Here is an 18,646-nt window from a genome sequence, read left to right on the forward strand (position 1 = left end):
AAACTAAAATCACCTGAAGTGAAACTGATAAAGCTTATCACGGTCTCAATGCCCCACTGCTGTGCTGGAGATTACTTCTTCAGACCTTGGTGTTGTTTGAAATTCCAGAAAGAAAATCCTAATTTTCAAAGTGAAACTCATGAAAATATTACTCATATTTAAATCACAAAAACTATTCTTTAATGAGAATTGTATTAATTAACCTAAATGCAAATAAAAACTAATGTAAATGGTTATAAAAAGTGGACAGTCCACAAACACAAGACTAACAACACTTGCTATCATCCTAAATTGCAAATAATGAACACAGAGTCTAAAAAGAAAATCTCCTCACCACTTAAATACTTTCTCCTACAGCAGCATATATTAACATTTAGCAGTTAAGGAGAAAATACGGAATGAAGGTGCTAAAATCACACTGTCACAGAAGGAATTTAAGGTGCTAAGGCAGTCAGAAGACAGGCAATAGACAGGCCAGCATGATAAGCAATGCACAAGTCTGAAGTGTGAGAAGTGTGAGAGCAGAAGTGATCATTTCGAGGAGACAGCTGGGCGGCAGGGGGAGAGCCACCACGAGCAGCAACAGAAGGATTCACATTAACTTTTTTTTCCTTTTTGGAAAGCAGTAGTGACTGAGCATGGAACAAAGAAGAGTGAGTGTCTGAGTACAGAAAATGATTATTTTAACTTTTCCTGTAAATTAGGATTTGTCTCAAATTCGAAGATTTCAACCCTAACTAGGAGCTAACAATTCCTCATTTCTTTTTATGATGGTTTAGCTTGGTTCACCCTGCAAAACATTCCTCATTTGCAGAATTTTAATTAATTATTTTGCCTTTGCAGTCAAGTATTAAGTCCTGAGAACGTTCAGGGCACATTACCAAAGCAAGTTGGGGTTCAGTGATGCCGTGCCCAGCGCGTTAGAAAGAAGACTTTCGCGCATATCCCATGCAGAAAGCACGTTCTGTGTGCAGATTAACAGGCAGCAGCTGAGCCAGCGGGAGGACACGGGCTCAGAGCCGCGCTGGGCTTCGCTCGAGCTCCTGGAGCGCCCGCGGGGGCCGGGCAGAGACGTTTCTTTGCAGCACAAAAGGTCAGCTGGCAAGAGCGCATCTCCCTTTCCCCCAGCACTCACCGCCTGCGCTCCGCTGTCCCGCGACCGGGACTGAGAGGCTTCCACAGCGCAGGCAGCCACCCCCTCACGCCGGCCCTCGGGGAACGGCCGGAGAAGAGACCGTGACTTCACCGCGGCTGCGGGCTCCCTTTACGGCGAAAGCAGCGCCGATCACAGTCACGCAATTCCAGCTGACTCGCTGGTCAAGCGCACAGGTGAGAACGACGAGACCGAGTTTCGCCAGCACAACAGAAGCTCCGGTCTCGGCGCGGACAGCCCGACTGGCCTCCGGGCCCGCCTCCCGCACCCGGCCCGCCTCAGCGCCGGCCCGACAGCGCCGCCTCGCGGACGTCGGCGCACGCGTGGCCATGGCGGTCACCGGCAGCGCGGAAGGCGAGAGCGACAGCCCCGCGCTGTGGGCCGAGGTGCGGGCGCTGCTGCCCCGCGCCGAGGAGGGGCTGACCTTGGCGCTGAGCGGCGAGGTGGAGGACTGCGTCCTGCCGCTGCTGCGGCGGGCCCGCGCGCTGCTCTACGGCGCGGCGGGCCGGCCCGGGGCGGCAGCGGCAGCGGCGCTGGAGCGCCTCAGCGACGTCCTGCGTGACTACTCCTGGGAGAAGCTGAACGCGGGGCCATGGAGGGAGGTCGGCAAGGGCTGGCGCCAGGTCTACGCCTACGGCTGCCTCTTCGGGGCGCTGGCCGAGGTGGCGGCGGGCCGCCCGCTCGCGCGCGCCGTGCGGCTCTGCGACCTGGGGCTGCTCATGGGCGCCGCCATCCTGGACAACGTCCTGGCGCGCCTGGTGCGCGCGCTGCAGCCGCACCTGCCCCGCGCGGCCGCCCCGCGGCCCGGCCTGCCCCGCGCTGCCCCGCGCGCGGCCGCGCCCGCGCCTGAGGGCGAGCGGCCGTTCCACAGCGCCCGGCCGCAGCCGCCGCCCCCCGCCCTGCAGCCGGAGGAGAGCGTTCCGCACCTCCGCTGTCCTTCGCTGGAGCACTTCAGAGACAACTACCTCGTTCCCCAGCGGCCCGTGGTCCTGGAGGGCGTCATGGATCACTGGCCGTGTATGAAGAAGTGGAGGTGAGAAGTAAGTTCCTTCGCTCGTTCCTTGTGTTGGATGTCTTGATGCGCGATAGAGCAGCAGCCCTTCCCGGGCGATGGATACTGTGGGCAGTGCATTTTGCTAGCAGCACTGTCCCCCTGCTCTGTGGAAGTTGCTTCCTGGATGAGGGAAGCTCTTCATAGCATTCCAGGCGGATGCTGCGCTGTCTCGGGGCCAAAGGCGGCTCTCTGACCGCCTCTGGCTGTTCGTGGGTGAAGGCCACCCTCTGCCCTGCCTGTAGCTGTCCCAGGAGCCCAATGGCAGCCCCCGGGAACTCACGAGAAGTGCACATTGCGAAGTGCCAGTGAGCTGTTCGCAGCTCAGTGGATCTGTGTCAAGCACACATATCAGTGGTTTTTACCTCTTGGAGCTTGCCCATAATTACTACAATAGAAAGTGAATTTCAGAGCCAAGAGTAAGCGTGGTTGACTTTTCCATTCATAAGTCCAAGCACTGATGTTTGTTCAGTGTTGTGTTGGAGTGCTGAGTTTCAGACACCACTGTGCAGGACTGAGTACCAGCATTGTGCTGCCTGGTTACTGCATGCAATGGTGCCCACATTTCCAATACTGAGCATCAAGTATTTGTGAGGTGAAGGTCGTGATTCCCCAGAAAAGGGGAAAAATCACTCATGCTTAGTTTGAGCAATTGCTTTCATTCAACAACCAAAGGTAAAATTATGTGTACGCACTTGTTATGTCGTAGAGATTTCATTCATTTTTGAGGGAAGGTACTGCACTGCTTAACTTTAGACACTTAACAAGATTAACTTCTCAGTTTAATTAGAGCTGTTGTCCATGGAGAGATGTATTTCACCCCTCAAACTAATCCCTCTGGCTACAATTGGAATGGGTATTATTGGCGTCTGTATAGACACTGAGAGTTGATCTAATGTTACTGAGTAAAAGATCCAACATGTTATCAAATGTGGCAGCAGGCAGCAAAAGGATTGGCCATCCCTTGCCAGGAGACAAGTAACAGCTTAAATCTTATTTTGGAATGAAACAACTGAGGCAAACAGGTTTTTAAACCAAAACAAAACAGAAAGTTGTGGGGTCATGTACACGCAAACCTGCCTGCTGATTTCCGTGTTGCTTTCAATCTTTTATTCTGCCTTTTTCTTCTGGTTGGTTTGATTTAGACAGGAGAAACTCAGGGTAGTAGAGTTTTATTACCCAACAAAATTGATTTGGATTGATTGCCTTACGTTCCAAGTTAATAAGTGTAGAAGGTAATGGAATTTTCTTTATTTCAGTGTGGACTATTTCTGTCAAGTCGCAGGGTGCCGCACAGTCCCCGTGGAGCTGGGCGCTCGGTATACAGATGAGGAATGGTCTCAGCAGCTCATGACTGTCAGTGACTTCGTCAGCCAGTATATCATGGATGAGGTCTGTTACACTCCTTTGGTCATCTCCAAACACAGCAGCATGGTACTGGTACAGACAACACTTCTGTTTACAACAAGCCTTCTCAGAGGTGATACCAAAGGAGGGAGTGTGCTGTAAGCACAGCTCTGAATTAAAAGATTTGACATATTTTCAAGACCTGAAGCTAGGAATAATTATTGCAACAATAGGTTTGAATTTTACCTATAATCAAATGTACAGTAGCTGGAATTTGATTAATATATACACACATACATATGCAGCAAAAACCTGACTGGTGGAATCTAAGAATAAGGGCTCCTCAGCCAGCAATGTTGTTCCTCTTTCTCATTAAATTGCTTAGTGATATTTAGGATTAGATCCAAGTTTACAAGCCGTGAGGCAGAAAAATACAAAGTTGATTAGCATCTGGAATGTCCTTTGCTTTCACAGATGAGGATCCCAAGCCCCCATTTCTGTTTCCTGGCCTTCTGGCAGGAAGGACTATGTGCCACAGCAAATTGATCTGTGGTGTACCCTGGAATAGAGTATGGAAGTAGTTCCAGGGCGTGAAGGAGAACTGGTCTGTGTGCCAGCAGGGTCTGGCTAGAACGATGTAGTGCATTGTCAGCTGTCAGGGCTCCATAGGGAGTCCCAGCTTCCCTCAGTAACTCAAGCTGGATCATTTATTCATTGTGGAGACACACCTACACTCTCACAATTTCAATGGAGCTGTAAGTTGCTATTTCTGAAGACACCTTATACTGGTGAAATAGTTATGTACAGTACTCTGAACAGGACACTGGAATTTACTATAAGTAAATTCTATTCACCTGTAAGTAAATTAACTCACTGTCCTACCTGTATGTTACTGTGTTTTTTCTTTCTCTGCTATCATTTCAGAGCAATGTAGGATACCTTGCCCAGCACCAGCTTTTTGATCAGGTAAAACTGAGTGAGTGTTTTTATCTTCCTACAGTCGTGTCTTCCTTTTGTAGCACAAGTTGTCTCTCAGGATGTTGACTGTACTAGATTGAAGGGTGTATGGAGAATTCACAGTAATTCTGAAGTTTCTATTCCCATGATTTAAAGGATCAGAGGGAGAAGTTTGTCCATTTGGCTACAAGACATGGAAGCAAATCCTGTTTGGGATGAAGACATTCAATCCTAGTGCTGTTTCAGTACAATGTAGCATATACTTAGGGGGATATCACCTGGAAAGCCCCTTTCATAAGTCAGGGAAAATATTTCGACAGGAAAGTTTTCAACATTAATATGTTTACCATAATCTGAAGTGTCATTCCAGTTTACCAGAGCTTTTGTTGGTGGGAGACATGAAAAGGAATTTCACAGATAAGCAAACATAGTATAGAAGAGATACCTGCTCCTTTTCCATGAAGAGCAAATGTACTTATTCTTGTGAGTGTCTGATTTCTGCAAAAGCAAAGGGTCTCTGAAGAATGAGGAAACCCCTTTCTTTCTCCTGCTTCTCCTTCCAACAGAGTCTGCTCACTAGAACAGAAAGTTTGAGAACATTTCATGCAGATTCCTAGCAGTTCAGCTACTTTTCTCCTACCCTTGCTGGACCAGCCAGTCATTTGTTTTCTTTTCATCTAGCCTTGCTCATCTATTTGATGAATTGCATATTTTGGCAAGTCAGCACATACCCTTTTTAACGTTTCTTTGTGGAAATAGATCCCAGAACTGAAAGAAGATATCAGTATCCCTGACTACTGCTGCCTGGGGGAAGGGGAAGAAGATGACATCACCATTAATGCCTGGTTTGGTCCAGGAGGCACAATCTCACCTCTTCATCAGGATCCGCAACAAAATTTTTTAGCCCAGGTATGTACTCTAGTTACTACACACATGCCATTGATGCAATACTTAGAGAAAATGTTTAGGGTATGTGTTAGAGACAAGGGGAGCAGACAGCTTGAACAATCGAAGGTTAGAGAACATGCAGATACTATTTTGCTACTTTATTGTATTTGTCACTACTGCAATTTACTACTGAATGTAATCTTATAGACCACAAGTGTTGCTCATTGAGAGACCATTACTTCCCCTTGTTTTACAGATGATAGATAGAAATCACAAGAAGCAGCTTTTCCAAGGTCACATGGAATTTGTAACAGAGTTGGGAAGAATCTGGATCTTGTCATGTTGTACTAAGGAGTATATTTTTCTGGTATTGTGATTTGAGCCCAGCAAATCCTCAAGCCTCATGCAGCCGCTTTCTCATCCCCCAACCAGCAGGATGAGGGAGAGAATGGGGAGAGTGAAAACTAGAAAACTTGTGGATTGAGGTTTAATAGGCAAAAACTGTGCATGTAGGTAAAGCAAAACAAAGAATTACTTTTCTGCTTCCCATGGGTAGGGGAACACCCAGGGTGTTCAGTCATTCCCAGGAGAGCACAGCCCATGTTAATTGCTTAACATTTACTGGAGGGGACAAACACTGTCACTCCAAACATCCCCCCTTTCTTCATCTTCCCCCATATACTAAGCATGATGTAATGTAGTCTGGAATATCCTTTGGTCAGTCAGTTTAGGTCACCTGTCCTGGTTGTGTCTCCTCCAGTCTCCCAGGTACCTCCAACTTCCTTGCCAACATGCCGGTATGACAGACAGAAAAGGCTTCAGATCTGTGTAAACCCTGCTCAGCAATAACAAAAACATTTCTATATTATCAACGCTGTGTTCAGTACAAATCCAAAACACAGTCCTATACCAGCCACTTGGAAGAAAATTAGTTCCCCAGCCAAAGCCAGCACTTCTGGAAAGCAAGGTTTCGAGGTGGACTTAGCTGCATACTTTAGTCTGTTTCAGGTTACCCAGTAAAATATTAATGCATGCAGTGAGATAGGAATTAAAGCTTGTACTTTGACATAATTTCTGCCAAGTTCCTCTTGGTAGGCTTTTTGATGATGACTTTTAGTGCAGAATAACCCAATAAAATATTGAGGCCTTTTGTGCTAAGCACTGAGCAGGTCAAAGGGATGTCTTCTGGATCCAAGCAGTTGACTACTGTGAATCTTTGAACACTGAGAGGTGTTTTGTTTACTGAAGGAGATTGCTGTCCCGTCAGACTCTTTAAAAAAATCCAGGCTTACACTTTCACACTTTTCCAGCAGGATTGTGACATTACTTTCTACTGATGGTTATTTATGGGTTGAGCCTTAGTTTCTCTGTCTCGGTTGCATCTTGCTAACCTATGTTTTCACTTGAAACTGAGGCTTAATTCAGGCCATCCTAGAATGGTTTTTTACAACTGCTGTGGAACTTTGTATGGATTGTATTTCTTTTGCGTGCTGCCTGCTCGGCACACACATACAGCTGCATTCTGAAGGTGAAGTACTGTACTATTCATGCTGTGTAAAGCTTGAGGGGAATTTTGCTTGGTGGAAGAAAAATTTATAGGAGCTGTTGTACTGGGAAAAATACTTCCCTTAAAAACCTCAGAACTTGTTTTCTTCTGCCTGAAAAAATAGGAGATTATCTGCCAGTGCTGTGAAGGAGTCTTTGTAATCTGGCAGCTTTCAATTAAAATTGCCCTGCTTTGTGATGCCATTTAAACAGCATCTGTGGAGTACAGGGAGGCACAAGTACAAGTAACAAAATGAAATTTTCCTGGCTGGTGGCTGGTGCTGAGATCATAGTTTTCCCATTACTGAGAAAAGCAGTCTCTGGAGATGCAGGCTATTGCCCATTAACTGGTGCCTGCCATTTTATAATATACAAGGTCTTAATCCAGTGAGGCAAGTGAAGGAAGGAGGTGTTAACAGCTGATGGCAGTCCCAAAAAATTTCAAGCATTCAGAGAACATGCTTTTGAGCAATAACCAGCACTTTTGTCACTTCCATATGTCACCAAAAATACCCTGTAATACTTGGTTCTTTAGCAAGCTAATTAATATCCTTAATCCCTTTGGAATATGGAAGACATCCTAAAAACACATGGACACCCAGAGTTATGTAGATCAAGTAGTTTAATCAGTGATAGTGAAGAGCAGGACAGAGCAGTCCAGTGTGTAGAAATCAACAAACTCTAAATAGCCAGTATGACAGTTTTGGTGTTGGTAAGATTTCAGGAAATCCTGTTCTGTTATGTGGGAAGGGATGTTAAGATAGAGGAAAAGCAAATTGGTTAGGAATGGTTGGGTAGCCACTCAAGGCTGTTGAGATTAGTCAGAGTACTCCCAACAGGACAGTTCCCAAGAAGTATGATCATGCCTAGCTCTTGGGGTGATCTGGAATGCTGGCACAAGCAGTATGAATCTGCACCCTCAACCTTCTGTTCCACTGGTATCAGTGGAGGACTCAGCTTCGACTCATTCAGGCTGCTATATCATGACACCAAAAACTTGCAGTTCATGTAGCATGCAGGGAAGCCAGGTCACTTGCCTTACAAATTCTCATCTCATTTCAGCACTCCAATGAACTGGTTTAATGATGAGACAGAAATAAGAGTTTGAGGGGTATATGGAAGCTTAGTAGTCACTGTGCAAGTACCTCTGCCTGTTGATGTGAATTGCAATGAAGGTTCAGCCTTCTTATTCTCAGTTCTTATTTCTAGCTATGTAGAGCCCAAATTATGATATATCAATTGAGTGCCTTGAACTTTGAATTGAAAGCAATCTGGTTAAAGGCATTTCCATCCCAAAGGTATTTCAAATTCTTATCTGCTCCAAGGGAAGAGGTACTTGAATTCCAATAGCCTGATTTAACTTTTTATTATAGCAGTGTCTATTACTAACAATAATTATGTTCCTTGTAATCAGGTATATTTTACTGTTAAAATGCTGGCTGTGGCACACAGCTTCCAGTAATGTGCCAGTTAATGACCAATGGAAACATTTATTATGTACAGGTATTTGGAAGAAAGTATATCCGTCTCTATTCACCACAACATTCAGAAAACCTGTACCCCCATGAAAGCCAAATTCTTCACAACACTAGTCAGGTAAATAGTTGCCTGAAGTTTTAATATCAATAATGTTATCATGTTTGAGTAAAGACATTCTTCTGATGATTGTTTGGTTTTTTATAGGTTGATGTGGAAGCTCCAGACTTGGCCAAGTTTCCAAATTTCACAAAGGCTGCATTTCAGTCCTGCATTCTGATGCCTGGACAGATTCTGTTTATCCCGGTTAAATATTGGCACTATGTGCGATCGCTTGAGCTCAGCTTCTCTGTTAGTTTCTGGTGGTCATAGTTCTGAAATGTAGTCAGCAGCACTGGAATTAAATTAAAAATCAGGCAAGTAGCATCTCTCTTTCAGGAGAGGTTAGAGGTGGAGCAAAAACAACAAACTCTTGCTAAAGCATGGAGTAGTCACAATGGGTAGGTGGAAAGATGACGCTGTAGTCACTTCGTTTTTGTAATGTTTCTAATAACTCCTAAAGAGCATATGTTAGGTCATTGTCCTGTGTGTGCATCCGTCAGAAAGAGCCTCTGGATGGGCACTGCCAGGGCTCTGCCTGAGCCTGTCTCAAGAACCAGGTCAGGGTTATCTTCTACTTGGATTTAGTAACACTAAACCCTGGAGTTAGCTGGAGAGATGGTACTACCTGAAGATTCAACCAGTGAAAAAAATAAGCTAACACCAAGCAAGGTACTAGTCTCCTGCATGGAAAAAGTTATTCATGTGCTGGTTCTGGCCAGGATAGGGTAAATTTTTGCAGTAGCCAGGAAGGGCATGGCCCAGACCCAGAGGTTATTTTGTACCACCTCAGCCTGCCGCTGCTGCAGGCCAGGGGCAGGAAGGGGCTCCTTGGTCTTACAGTGATTGAATCTGTGTGAATCTTTTGTCTCTCCTGTACACTGTTATTGATAGTGTTGCTATTACTGCTCATTTTCTTATGCCATTGCTGTTTCCAGTAAATTGTTTTTATTGCAACTCATGGTCTTTATCTTTCGGACCTCCCAATTCTCCTGTCCATGAGGGGAGAGGTAGGGGGAAGAGGAAATGAGCAAGCAGCTCATGGTTTGGAGTGTTTTGGTGGGAACACTAATTTGGGGAGTACCGTTTCTAAACCACAACATCATGTTAAAGCCTAGAACACAACTGAAGTTAATCCATAGTTTAATTGCAGTTAGATAACCTGAAGTTTAATTATATTTTGATTAACCATCATATGAGCTGCTGCCACAGCTCTTCTGCTGTGTCACACATCTCTACCAAGGACAAGAAAGCTGCCATTTTAGTCTGGTGTCTGGCAATAGCCAGTCCTTGGCTCCTTTCCAAGTTCACTCTTAAAGGAAAAAGCATCCTTTCTTAAAACTGGAGACAGAAGTGCCAAGACAAAAAACCTAAAGAGTCTCAGTATGGTAATGTTTTCAGCAGTTTGCAGACATAAGCTAACATTGCCCCAAGTCCTGTCCTACTGCTTCCCAATCCTTCTGTGGCAATACTCCCTCCTTACAGAGCACAGCTGCTCATGACATGGCCTTACATCAAGCCAAATTCTTCTGCATCTAAAGAAGGGACAAAGCACAACCACGGTGCCAACTAGAAGTGTTCCAACTCCAGCCCTAGGTCAGAGACTGAGCCAGCTGCCTTGCACACACCGCACTGATTTTTCACCTGCTTGACATGCACAGCAGGTGTCATTTCCGTTGTGCAACTGAATTTGTACCGTTCCTGTGCAGACAGGGAGCCTTGCTGAGAAAGGCTTCTTTCAAGAGCTCAGCTGCATGTATCAGATTGCAGGACTGACTAAAACATTTGCATCTTTCATCCCCAAACATGCACTGAGAGTCCCAGCCCAAGAATATGGAGAATTTCAAACACAAAACAGCCTCCAAGAAAGCTGTGCAGGCATTACTGTGAACAGGAACATCAATGATAGTTTTATTGTAAGATTCTTAAAACTTTAGAAAGTGAGTACACTGAGCACTGTTACTAATGAATACAATACAGTCTGGCTGTTCTGCCAGAGTGGGGGCAAACAGATGTCACTGACATCAAGTTTTACTGGCATCATCTAGGGCCAAGAGTGAAGCTCTGTGCTAAGTCTGGGAACCCATCCGATTCACACCTGTAAAGAAAACTAAAGGAAGGTTAATGGACAACACACACAAAAAAAAGATAATATTGTATAACCACCTTTTCTAAAATGCTTTGTATATTCCTCTGTTGCTGTTCACAATGTCCAATTTTCCTGAACAAATGGAGGAATTCCACAGAGATTCTTAGAAGCTTGGTATTTCCAGAAGTTCTGGTGTCATGGGTTGTGTGTGCTTCTGTTCCTTTCCCCCTCTCCCCCACCTCCTAAAGATAGTTATAAAACAATATGCACAGTGTCTGCTAATGCCCCTGTGGCACTCTTTGGGCACTGTGGGGCTCAATGCTGCCTGTGTGTGGCTTAGTGCCTGAAACATACCACTGAAGTCAGAATTAGCTGATACAGTTATAAATAATACAGGCAGTGCCACTGAACATCACAGCCCATTTCCTAGTATTATTACATTCCATTTTTACAAAATGCATTGCTTAGTACCTGGGGTGTCACAAGACCAGAATTCATTACACTTGGGACAGCGGGGTTCAGTCTGGCCTCTGAAGTACTTTCTGACACAAGGTAAGTGCATTCCAATTCCACAGGATTCACATACTTGGCTCTGAAATCAGGAGTGTTCATTCACAAAAACATTCTAAACTGTTCTTCAGTTTAAGAGAAAGTTGTTACAAAGAGCAGCAGATACACAATGCTTTGTTCCAAAGAATGGTTCCCACAATATGGGTGGTGGCCACACTCAACAGTCAAAGCTGGTAAATGGTAAAAGGAGGCCTTTTTCTGTAAACTGGGAAATACTATTTCCCTATATGGACAAAATTTACTTTGAAAGACAACAATTTCAGTGCAATAAAGGAGACTAACTGGGATGGAAAAGTAACATGGAAGCATGTTAGTTGGGAGATCAGAAGATGCAGGCTCATGTAGCAGTTTTGGAATATGAATCCAGGCTGTAACTACTTAAGCAAGATGGAACAGTAACATCCCAGCTATCAAAACACAGTGCTTTAGCATGCTCTACATAGCACATGTGTTCTTTCTGAGGTCCAAACACAATTCCTGAATTAAAATCCCAGAACCAAGAATGAATGTGTCACACGATGACATCTACTGGCAAGGCCCAGAGGACACTGCTAACACCTCACTGCTAAACCTCTTCCAGCATCAGGAGCTCATCTCCAACATGCTGGTTTGGAAAGCTAGACAGCACAACCATGTTCCTCAATGTGGGAGTGCACTTTTGCAATTTTATACTTTGAGACACTGCTCCAAGACAATTTTATTTCTAAAGACAGAAGCTAAAATGCCTAAAATGGAAAAAAAAATTTTTACAAAATGCATGAGCACCATGACCAGATTACAAGACCAAGATAATACCCAAGAGAAAGCATCACAAACCTCAGCTATGACCATGCAAGTCCATTGGCTGAGGTGATTAAACATGTTACCTGGATGGCGAGGCTGTGACAGATGTTACATTTCCTTGCCACATCCTGGTAGTTGCTGAGAATGTACTGTTCCATCTCAATTATGCAACGAGTATGCAGAGTGTAGTCTCCATTTTTCTAAGGAAACAAATGTTGAGATGAGGAATTCATTCTTTTACCTTTTTTGACTTTGCTAACCACCAGTTAACAAGCCACTTTTTTCTACTGTCATTAAACCAACATGCTGGTACAATGCAACGCCAGAACACTTTGAAGTAGCAAAACTCCTTTGTTTAGAGGAGCAGCATAAAAATCCCACACCTTTAACAGAGATCTAGTCCTTGGAAAGCATAAATGAGCAAGCATGTGCTCCTTAACAGCAGCATGCTGTTTTGGTATCCTCCCAAAAAGAATGTTAGAGGAAATTCTCCCAGCTTTCAACAACATCTAGGCATTTCCTGCTTGATGTATCTTTGGAAATATCTGCCAAATCAACTTGACATGTAAGTAACTGTGTGGCAGCAGGCTGAAGATCTATGGTGCAATGACTCCAGCAGAAAAGGGATTAAGGTCTCACTTAGCAAGCAACTGCAGTATCCACGTGGTCAGTCCACCATGGTCCACATGGTGAGCTCATTTCCACTGCTCCTCATGAAATAAAACAGGTGTAACCACATGCACAGTGGCCCACACATTTCTGGTACATGTCTGGCCTTACTCCTTTTCAGGAAATTCCAAATGCAGCTAACAGCACTGATCACTCTGAAGAGCTCTCCCCAGCTCTTGTTCCAGGTTGAAGGATGCTGTGCTGTTGTGTCTGTGCATCACTGGGCACGACTGGACACACAAACCCACCTGCCTCTGGTAAAAGAAACTGAAACCATATGGTCCTGTACACAACTACCCAAGGACTTCTTCCAGTTAAGTCTACTTCCTTCTCTGCAAAAATCACTGGAGCACCAATAAGCACGGGTGCCGTAAGACCATTTTTGCCATCATTCATTAAGAGCTCCAGTCTCAGCTACCACATCCATAAGAACATGGTGGCTGGACCCACTGAACTAAGGACACTCGAATGCAGTTACCTCAGAGAGCCACTTATCCTCCACAAAAACTTTCAGCACTTGTTCTGCTTCCTTTTTCTTCATTTTCTTTGTCTTAAGTTGGTCAGCCAAGTTTAAAATATCTGTAGATGAGGCAAAGCCATTTTCTGATAAAATTATTAGGTCCATCTACAGGAAGAAACATTACCAAGCATTAGAAACACTGCAATTAGGCAGACACACCTTACAGTAATATGCTGATGTGCATTTTTTTTGCATCCATGTATGTGAAAGATACTACAGTATACGGCTTGACCCAGAACTGTAAAGCAAAGGCCAAAAGCTGAAACACTCATTGTCCCCTTAAGAGTTTTGATCTTTGCCAAGAAAATGTTTCCACAAATAGAAGTATACATGCTGCCTAAATGAAGCTGCATTCAGGGACACCACACTCAGTGGTGACAGATCCATTTCTTTTTATCTGCTCTTTGTCAAAGATGTTTTGAGGAAAAACCTCAATAACCACAGACAAATGTTTAAATGCAAATCAGCAAATTCATTTTGTATGTTAGTAGCATTAAAAACTACTGTATGTTACTAAACCACTGAAGCCAGTGAAAAACTCAGCAGTCATGACTGAAAATCCTGAAGAAAGTTGCTTGTGTGACTAGAAGTGTCTTGTCCCTAACCCAAGGGGCCATTCCCTGGTGCTGATTTTGCCTTACCCATAACTGACTAACAACAGCAAATCATTACTTGCACGTACTTTCATCCCTGCCCACCCCATCCGTTTGATCTCAGATAAACTTAGGTAAAATGGCAACGACTTCTTCAACCACATCTCCATTTTCATTCATTTTAAGATGTGAGCTTCACAAATAATGTGACTTACTAAGTGATATCTGACATACTTACTGTTTTTCTGAACAATTCCAATTCAATTTCTGTATAGTCAGATGCCATTTTAGTTACTTCAGTTTCCGCCAAATTCACCTACAAAAAAATAAACTGATATAAAGTGCCAATGTAGTTTCATACCAGAAACTAAAAAAACCCCTGAGGTTAAGAATACATCATCTTACAATTAACATAAATGTTAATTTTTTTAGGGGCACTTGACAGTACTCAAGTTCTTTCTTTACAACAGCCACAAATTCTCCACAGCTTCCTGTGCCCAGGCAAAGCCATTCCACAAGACAAGCTCCCCAAACTGACACAGTGCTGCAGCAGAGCTGACACATCACAGGTGCTAGATAGTTCCTGCTGCTGCCTAGCACCAGACCTACGTTATCAGTCACCTTTTTTTCCACTATGAAAAACAGCTGACCATGTTTTCTACTGTTATTGCACATGCTACTACTATTAATTATTAGCTCAACTTAACTGGAAAAGGGAAAGGTTAAAGGCAGCAGCTAATTTAGGATACCTTCTGTATGATCTTCTGAAATTACCAGATAACCTTCTCTGACATGCACATTGCAGATCATCTGGGGAAACAACTTAGACAACTCCTCAGCAACCCTTTCGTGCTAGGTTGATTTTTGAGTGGGAGAAAAAGAAAACTGATGTTGGACAGCTCTCTGTGTTTTCTAATTTAAAAATCTGTCTCCTGTGGAAAAGAAATCTCACTTCAGCAGTTAAGCAATCTTTATGCTAAGCAAGTCCATCGCTGCTGTCATCCTTCTGCCGTGTCCTATTCCCATACAGCTGGGCTGTGGCAGCTGATGCTCCCAGCAGCTCCTGCAGCCACTGCCAGCCCCACGCACACACAGCACAGCAGGTACCTACTACAGCATAATGTGCTCTCCCATCATCTTCTGATATTCCTTTCCGGATCTGCATAAACAGAGGCTGCAGGTGGCTGTTAATAGTGCTGATGAAATCATCCAGTTTATCGTGTGCATAGTAAACTGAAAGTGAAGGAGAAAAGTCATACAGAGAAAAAACATAAGAAAAGTCAAACAACTACACATCAGACAGGATCTTTTTATGTGAAACATTTTTTCCCAGGTAAGAGTGCTAAAACTGAGGCAGAATTCGAACATGAATTCAAACTGTTCTATTCAGCAGAAATAGCATTTCCTTGTGCTGCTGTCTCATGGCCTTCAGAGATGCTCAGCTCCTTTAAAATCAGTTGACAGAGTCCAGACATTCTGCCTTGTTGCAGGGAACCCATAGCACTAATCCAGTAATTACAGTGACCTGAACTAAGCTGAAATGAAAATAAAATATGACTGGGAAAAAATATTATGCACAACAGAAAAAATACACTGACTTGAATTCCTTTATACACAAGGGATTTCTTGTTTCTGTATGCTCTGTTTCACAGATTAATGGCACATAAGTGCTCAAGTTACATATCAGAAAACCTAAAATTCTTGAGTCACATTCTATAAACCAAGCAAATACTAGCAGCAGTTTTATCATAGACATAATTAGGATGGACTCTGCAGTAGTTCTGTGGAAGAGTATACAAGTATACAATGGGTCTTGCCTGCACAGCACCAGCACAACCCTCACGTCCATCCAAAACAAGACTTTGTCAGTGGCAACACTCCTGTTTGCCTTCCTCAGGCTATGGTTTAAAAACCAGAGCTAAGTAATGTTACAGTAGGCCCCCGCCAGGTAATAAGTTACATAGATCCATACATTTACAGAATGCTGATGATTTCTTTATTCAGAAACCTATTGCTTTTTTTATACCCTAGTTTGCTACAGCCAGACCTAATTGGTCCTCTAATTAAAACACCACCACCACTGGCTAATTAAGAAACCACCCTTTGGTAACCAAATCTCCATAACACATTCCACATGTTCACAATACCAGGTGCAGCAAGTTAAGATAAGAATAGTTTATCATTCTTTTCTCTCATCTTCTCACAGCCTTCCTCAGGCGTCGTTCTGGGGAAAGTTGTCTGTTGCTCTCTGTGACCAGAGAGCTGCTGCCACAAAGTAACAGCTCATAATTTTAGATAAATGACTCACGTTTCAAAATTACAACCAGTTATCATGAAATTAATCCTGCCCTCAGTCACAGGAGCCCCTTGTTCACCTAGCAGCACTGGGCCAAGTCCTGCTCCCACACCACCCAGCCCAGTGCCAAGCAGCACTCCTGGGATGCTCCTGCCCACCAGTTCCTGGTTCTGACATACAGGATTCCTTCAGTGAACAATGCCAACAAACAGCAAGAACGACAGTAAAGGAAGTACAAAATTAACTACAGCTTTGCCACTGGCTTGGCCCCTGTCAGCAGCAAACACCACACAGCAGCCAGGGAGCTTTAGTGACAGATCTCAGAGATGGAAAAAGATGAAAGGGTAACAGAATACTCTTCTGTACAATAGCTTTAACACTTTAATGTTATATTTTAATGTTCAGTGGCTGCTCAAGTAGATCTTATGTGGAAAAAAAGGGATAAAAATTCTCCATAAAAAATGAACAGGGGTTAGAGAACCAAAAGTTGCACTTCAAAATTTTATCATCTAAGAAGTAGGTCAAGTTACAGTTCCTGACTCAAGGGACATACAAATAGATTACTTTGTGGGAATCTGATGTTGCATCTATGGGTAAGTAGGTACAAATGCACAGAAAACCAGAAGAGTCCCTGCAGAGTGAGCAGCATGGTGGCATGGCACAGGGACACTCCTAAGCCTAGCAGGAGTACAGCTCAGGACTTGGAATGGACAATACAGTGCAGGTGAGGTGGGAAGAAAGCACAGCAATTCACCAGGAATTGCCCATCCTCACAGAAATATTTTTGCACCAGTCACTTCTCCCACAGCACCTGGGAGAAATGACTGAAGTGCATTTACCTAAAAGCATTCAATATAGTGAAGTACTTCCAGTGTCAAAAATTATTTTTTTGAAATAATTTATATGTATAACCAATAAACACCAACCTTGACAAAATAAAAAATACTATATATGAATGTGGCCTGATTAGAAGTTAGTTTACTCATTGCTGTATTATTTTATCTTTCAGGAAAGAGAGGGAACACTCATGTAATTACAGTTTTTAAACTTTTTTTAGCTGACACATGCCCTTCAGAAATCAAATTATTTGCAAGCTGCACCAGGAAAAAAACCCAGTTCTTTCATCACCAAGACAGACATACCTTTATCAGTTTCACAGCAGTGCTGGTGTAATTTTCTGGCCTCTGATCCTTCTGTTATCCCATTAGACATCAGAACCTGCAAGAACCGTCGATGAGCATTGGTCATCTGAGCTGCCATCAGAGTGTTTCACCAGGCTTCAAGTGCTGCAGGATGTTTAAGCTGGAATGAATGCACATGTTAATGCAAATTAAGAATACAACAGTCCAAGGATACACAAGATTTTAATTAAAGTCTATTACACTGAATGAGGGCAAAAAAAGCAGATTCCAAGACTGTCCTCAGAACGCAGAGGGTGACCAGCTCGGAGGTTCTGGAAGGGTGCAAGAGATAAAATCCAACTAGTTTTAGCTACAGAAAAGAACAACGTTGTGTCATTGCCACCCAAAATCGGGGATCAAACCCCTTCTTAACACCAATGCAGGATCAAGAAGCAAGCAATATTTTACTGCAGCACTGCATGCACAGAGGAACGACTCCTGCTTAACAGGCACGACTGGCTCCAGGTTATACACAAGTAGTGGCTCAGGGCTGCACAGCCGCTCTCTGCGGCGCTCCTGGGGGCCCCCGGTGGTCACCGAGCCTCTGAACTCCTGGGGGCCCCCGGTGGTCACCGAGCCTCTGAACTCCTGGGGCACCCCCGTGGTCACCGAGCCGCTAACTCCGGCAGCGGTCTCCTCCAGGGAGGCTGCCGAGCCGCCGCGCCGGCCGGTCTCACCGGGGCGGGAGGGCCGGTCTCACCGGGGCGGGAGGGCGCTCCAGGCGCCGCCACCGCCGCCAGAGGCTCCGCGCGGGGCTCGCACAGCCGAGCGCGGCACCGCCCGTGCTGCTCCCGCACGGCCCGTCACAGCGGCTGGCTCGGGACAGAAAACAACCCTCTACGGCTTTCGAAGGACGCCTGAAGTAACTAGAGGCAGATCAGGAAATTCCCTGACCGCTGCACCAACCGAGTGCCCGCTTCTGGCGGAGCTCCGGCCCCGCCGCTTCGCCGCCCCGGGCCAGCCGCAGCCCACGGAGGCAATGCCCCGGAAAACCGCCCGGCCCGCTAGCCCTCGGCCCAACGCCCCGCCCCTTGCCGGCCCCGCCCCGCAGCGCGGCGCTCGGGCGGGGTGCGGGGGCGCCGGGCCCGGGAGCGGCCGGGGCTGGAGCGGGCGCCGCTGGACACCAGGTACGTACGGCGGCCCCTTCGTCCTGGCGTCAGGACCGGCTCCTGCTCGTTGCCTGCGCTTGGCGTGCCGTTTGTTGGTCTGTGTTTTTCTCCGTGCCGGTTCCGGGAAGGGCGGAAGGTCTGCGCTCCCTCCGGGGCTTGGCCGGGCGCGGATCCCGGGGCCCGCCCCGTGCGGTGGCTCCGGCTGGAACCCGCGGCCAGAATCGCTTCTCTCTCCTGGGGGCTGTTAGACGCGAGTGCTCCTTTTACAGTATTTTACACAAAAGATGTGATTCTCCGCAGTGTCGTGCCTGCTGGACGCG

General features: G+C 45.2%; 2 protein-coding genes across 5 annotated transcripts; one reads left to right on the plus strand and one right to left on the minus strand.

Moving 5' to 3' along the window:
• The first annotated feature begins 1,450 nt into the window (after window positions 1-1,450).
• Window positions 1,451-9,473, plus strand: KDM8 (lysine demethylase 8). The gene is made up of 6 exons (XM_041401445.1): window positions 1,451-2,186; window positions 3,464-3,596; window positions 4,476-4,517; window positions 5,268-5,417; window positions 8,445-8,537; window positions 8,625-9,473. Exons 1-6 carry the CDS (start codon window positions 1,483-1,485, stop codon window positions 8,787-8,789), a joined length of 1,287 nt encoding a protein of 428 aa, XP_041257379.1. The 5' UTR covers window positions 1,451-1,482; the 3' UTR covers window positions 8,790-9,473.
• A 928-nt stretch (window positions 9,474-10,401) lies between these two features.
• Window positions 10,402-18,620, minus strand: NSMCE1 (NSE1 homolog, SMC5-SMC6 complex component). 4 transcript variants are annotated; one of them, XM_041401448.1, is made up of 9 exons: window positions 18,124-18,185; window positions 17,419-17,489; window positions 17,179-17,338; window positions 14,852-14,973; window positions 13,979-14,056; window positions 13,106-13,252; window positions 12,042-12,158; window positions 11,077-11,197; window positions 10,402-10,626 (listed from the first exon to the last, which is right to left on the minus strand). In XM_041401448.1, exons 3-9 carry the CDS (start codon window positions 17,294-17,296, stop codon window positions 10,586-10,588), a joined length of 744 nt encoding a protein of 247 aa, XP_041257382.1. In that variant the 5' UTR covers window positions 17,297-17,338; window positions 17,419-17,489; window positions 18,124-18,185; the 3' UTR covers window positions 10,402-10,585. The 4 variants fall into 4 exon arrangements, with proteins under 4 accessions (XP_041257382.1, XP_041257384.1, XP_041257380.1 ...); XM_041401450.1 differs by lacking the exons at window positions 17,419-17,489; window positions 18,124-18,185 and adding an exon at window positions 18,353-18,620 and having other exon boundaries at window positions 10,402-10,614; XM_041401446.1 differs by lacking the exons at window positions 17,419-17,489; window positions 18,124-18,185 and adding an exon at window positions 18,353-18,620.
• Between the last annotated feature and the right edge of the window lie 26 nt (window positions 18,621-18,646).

Source organism: Onychostruthus taczanowskii, unplaced genomic scaffold (genome assembly GCF_017590055.1).
Source record: "Onychostruthus taczanowskii isolate IOZ18803 unplaced genomic scaffold, ASM1759005v1 scaffold19, whole genome shotgun sequence".
NCBI classification, from domain to species: domain Eukaryota; kingdom Metazoa; phylum Chordata; class Aves; order Passeriformes; family Passeridae; genus Onychostruthus; species Onychostruthus taczanowskii.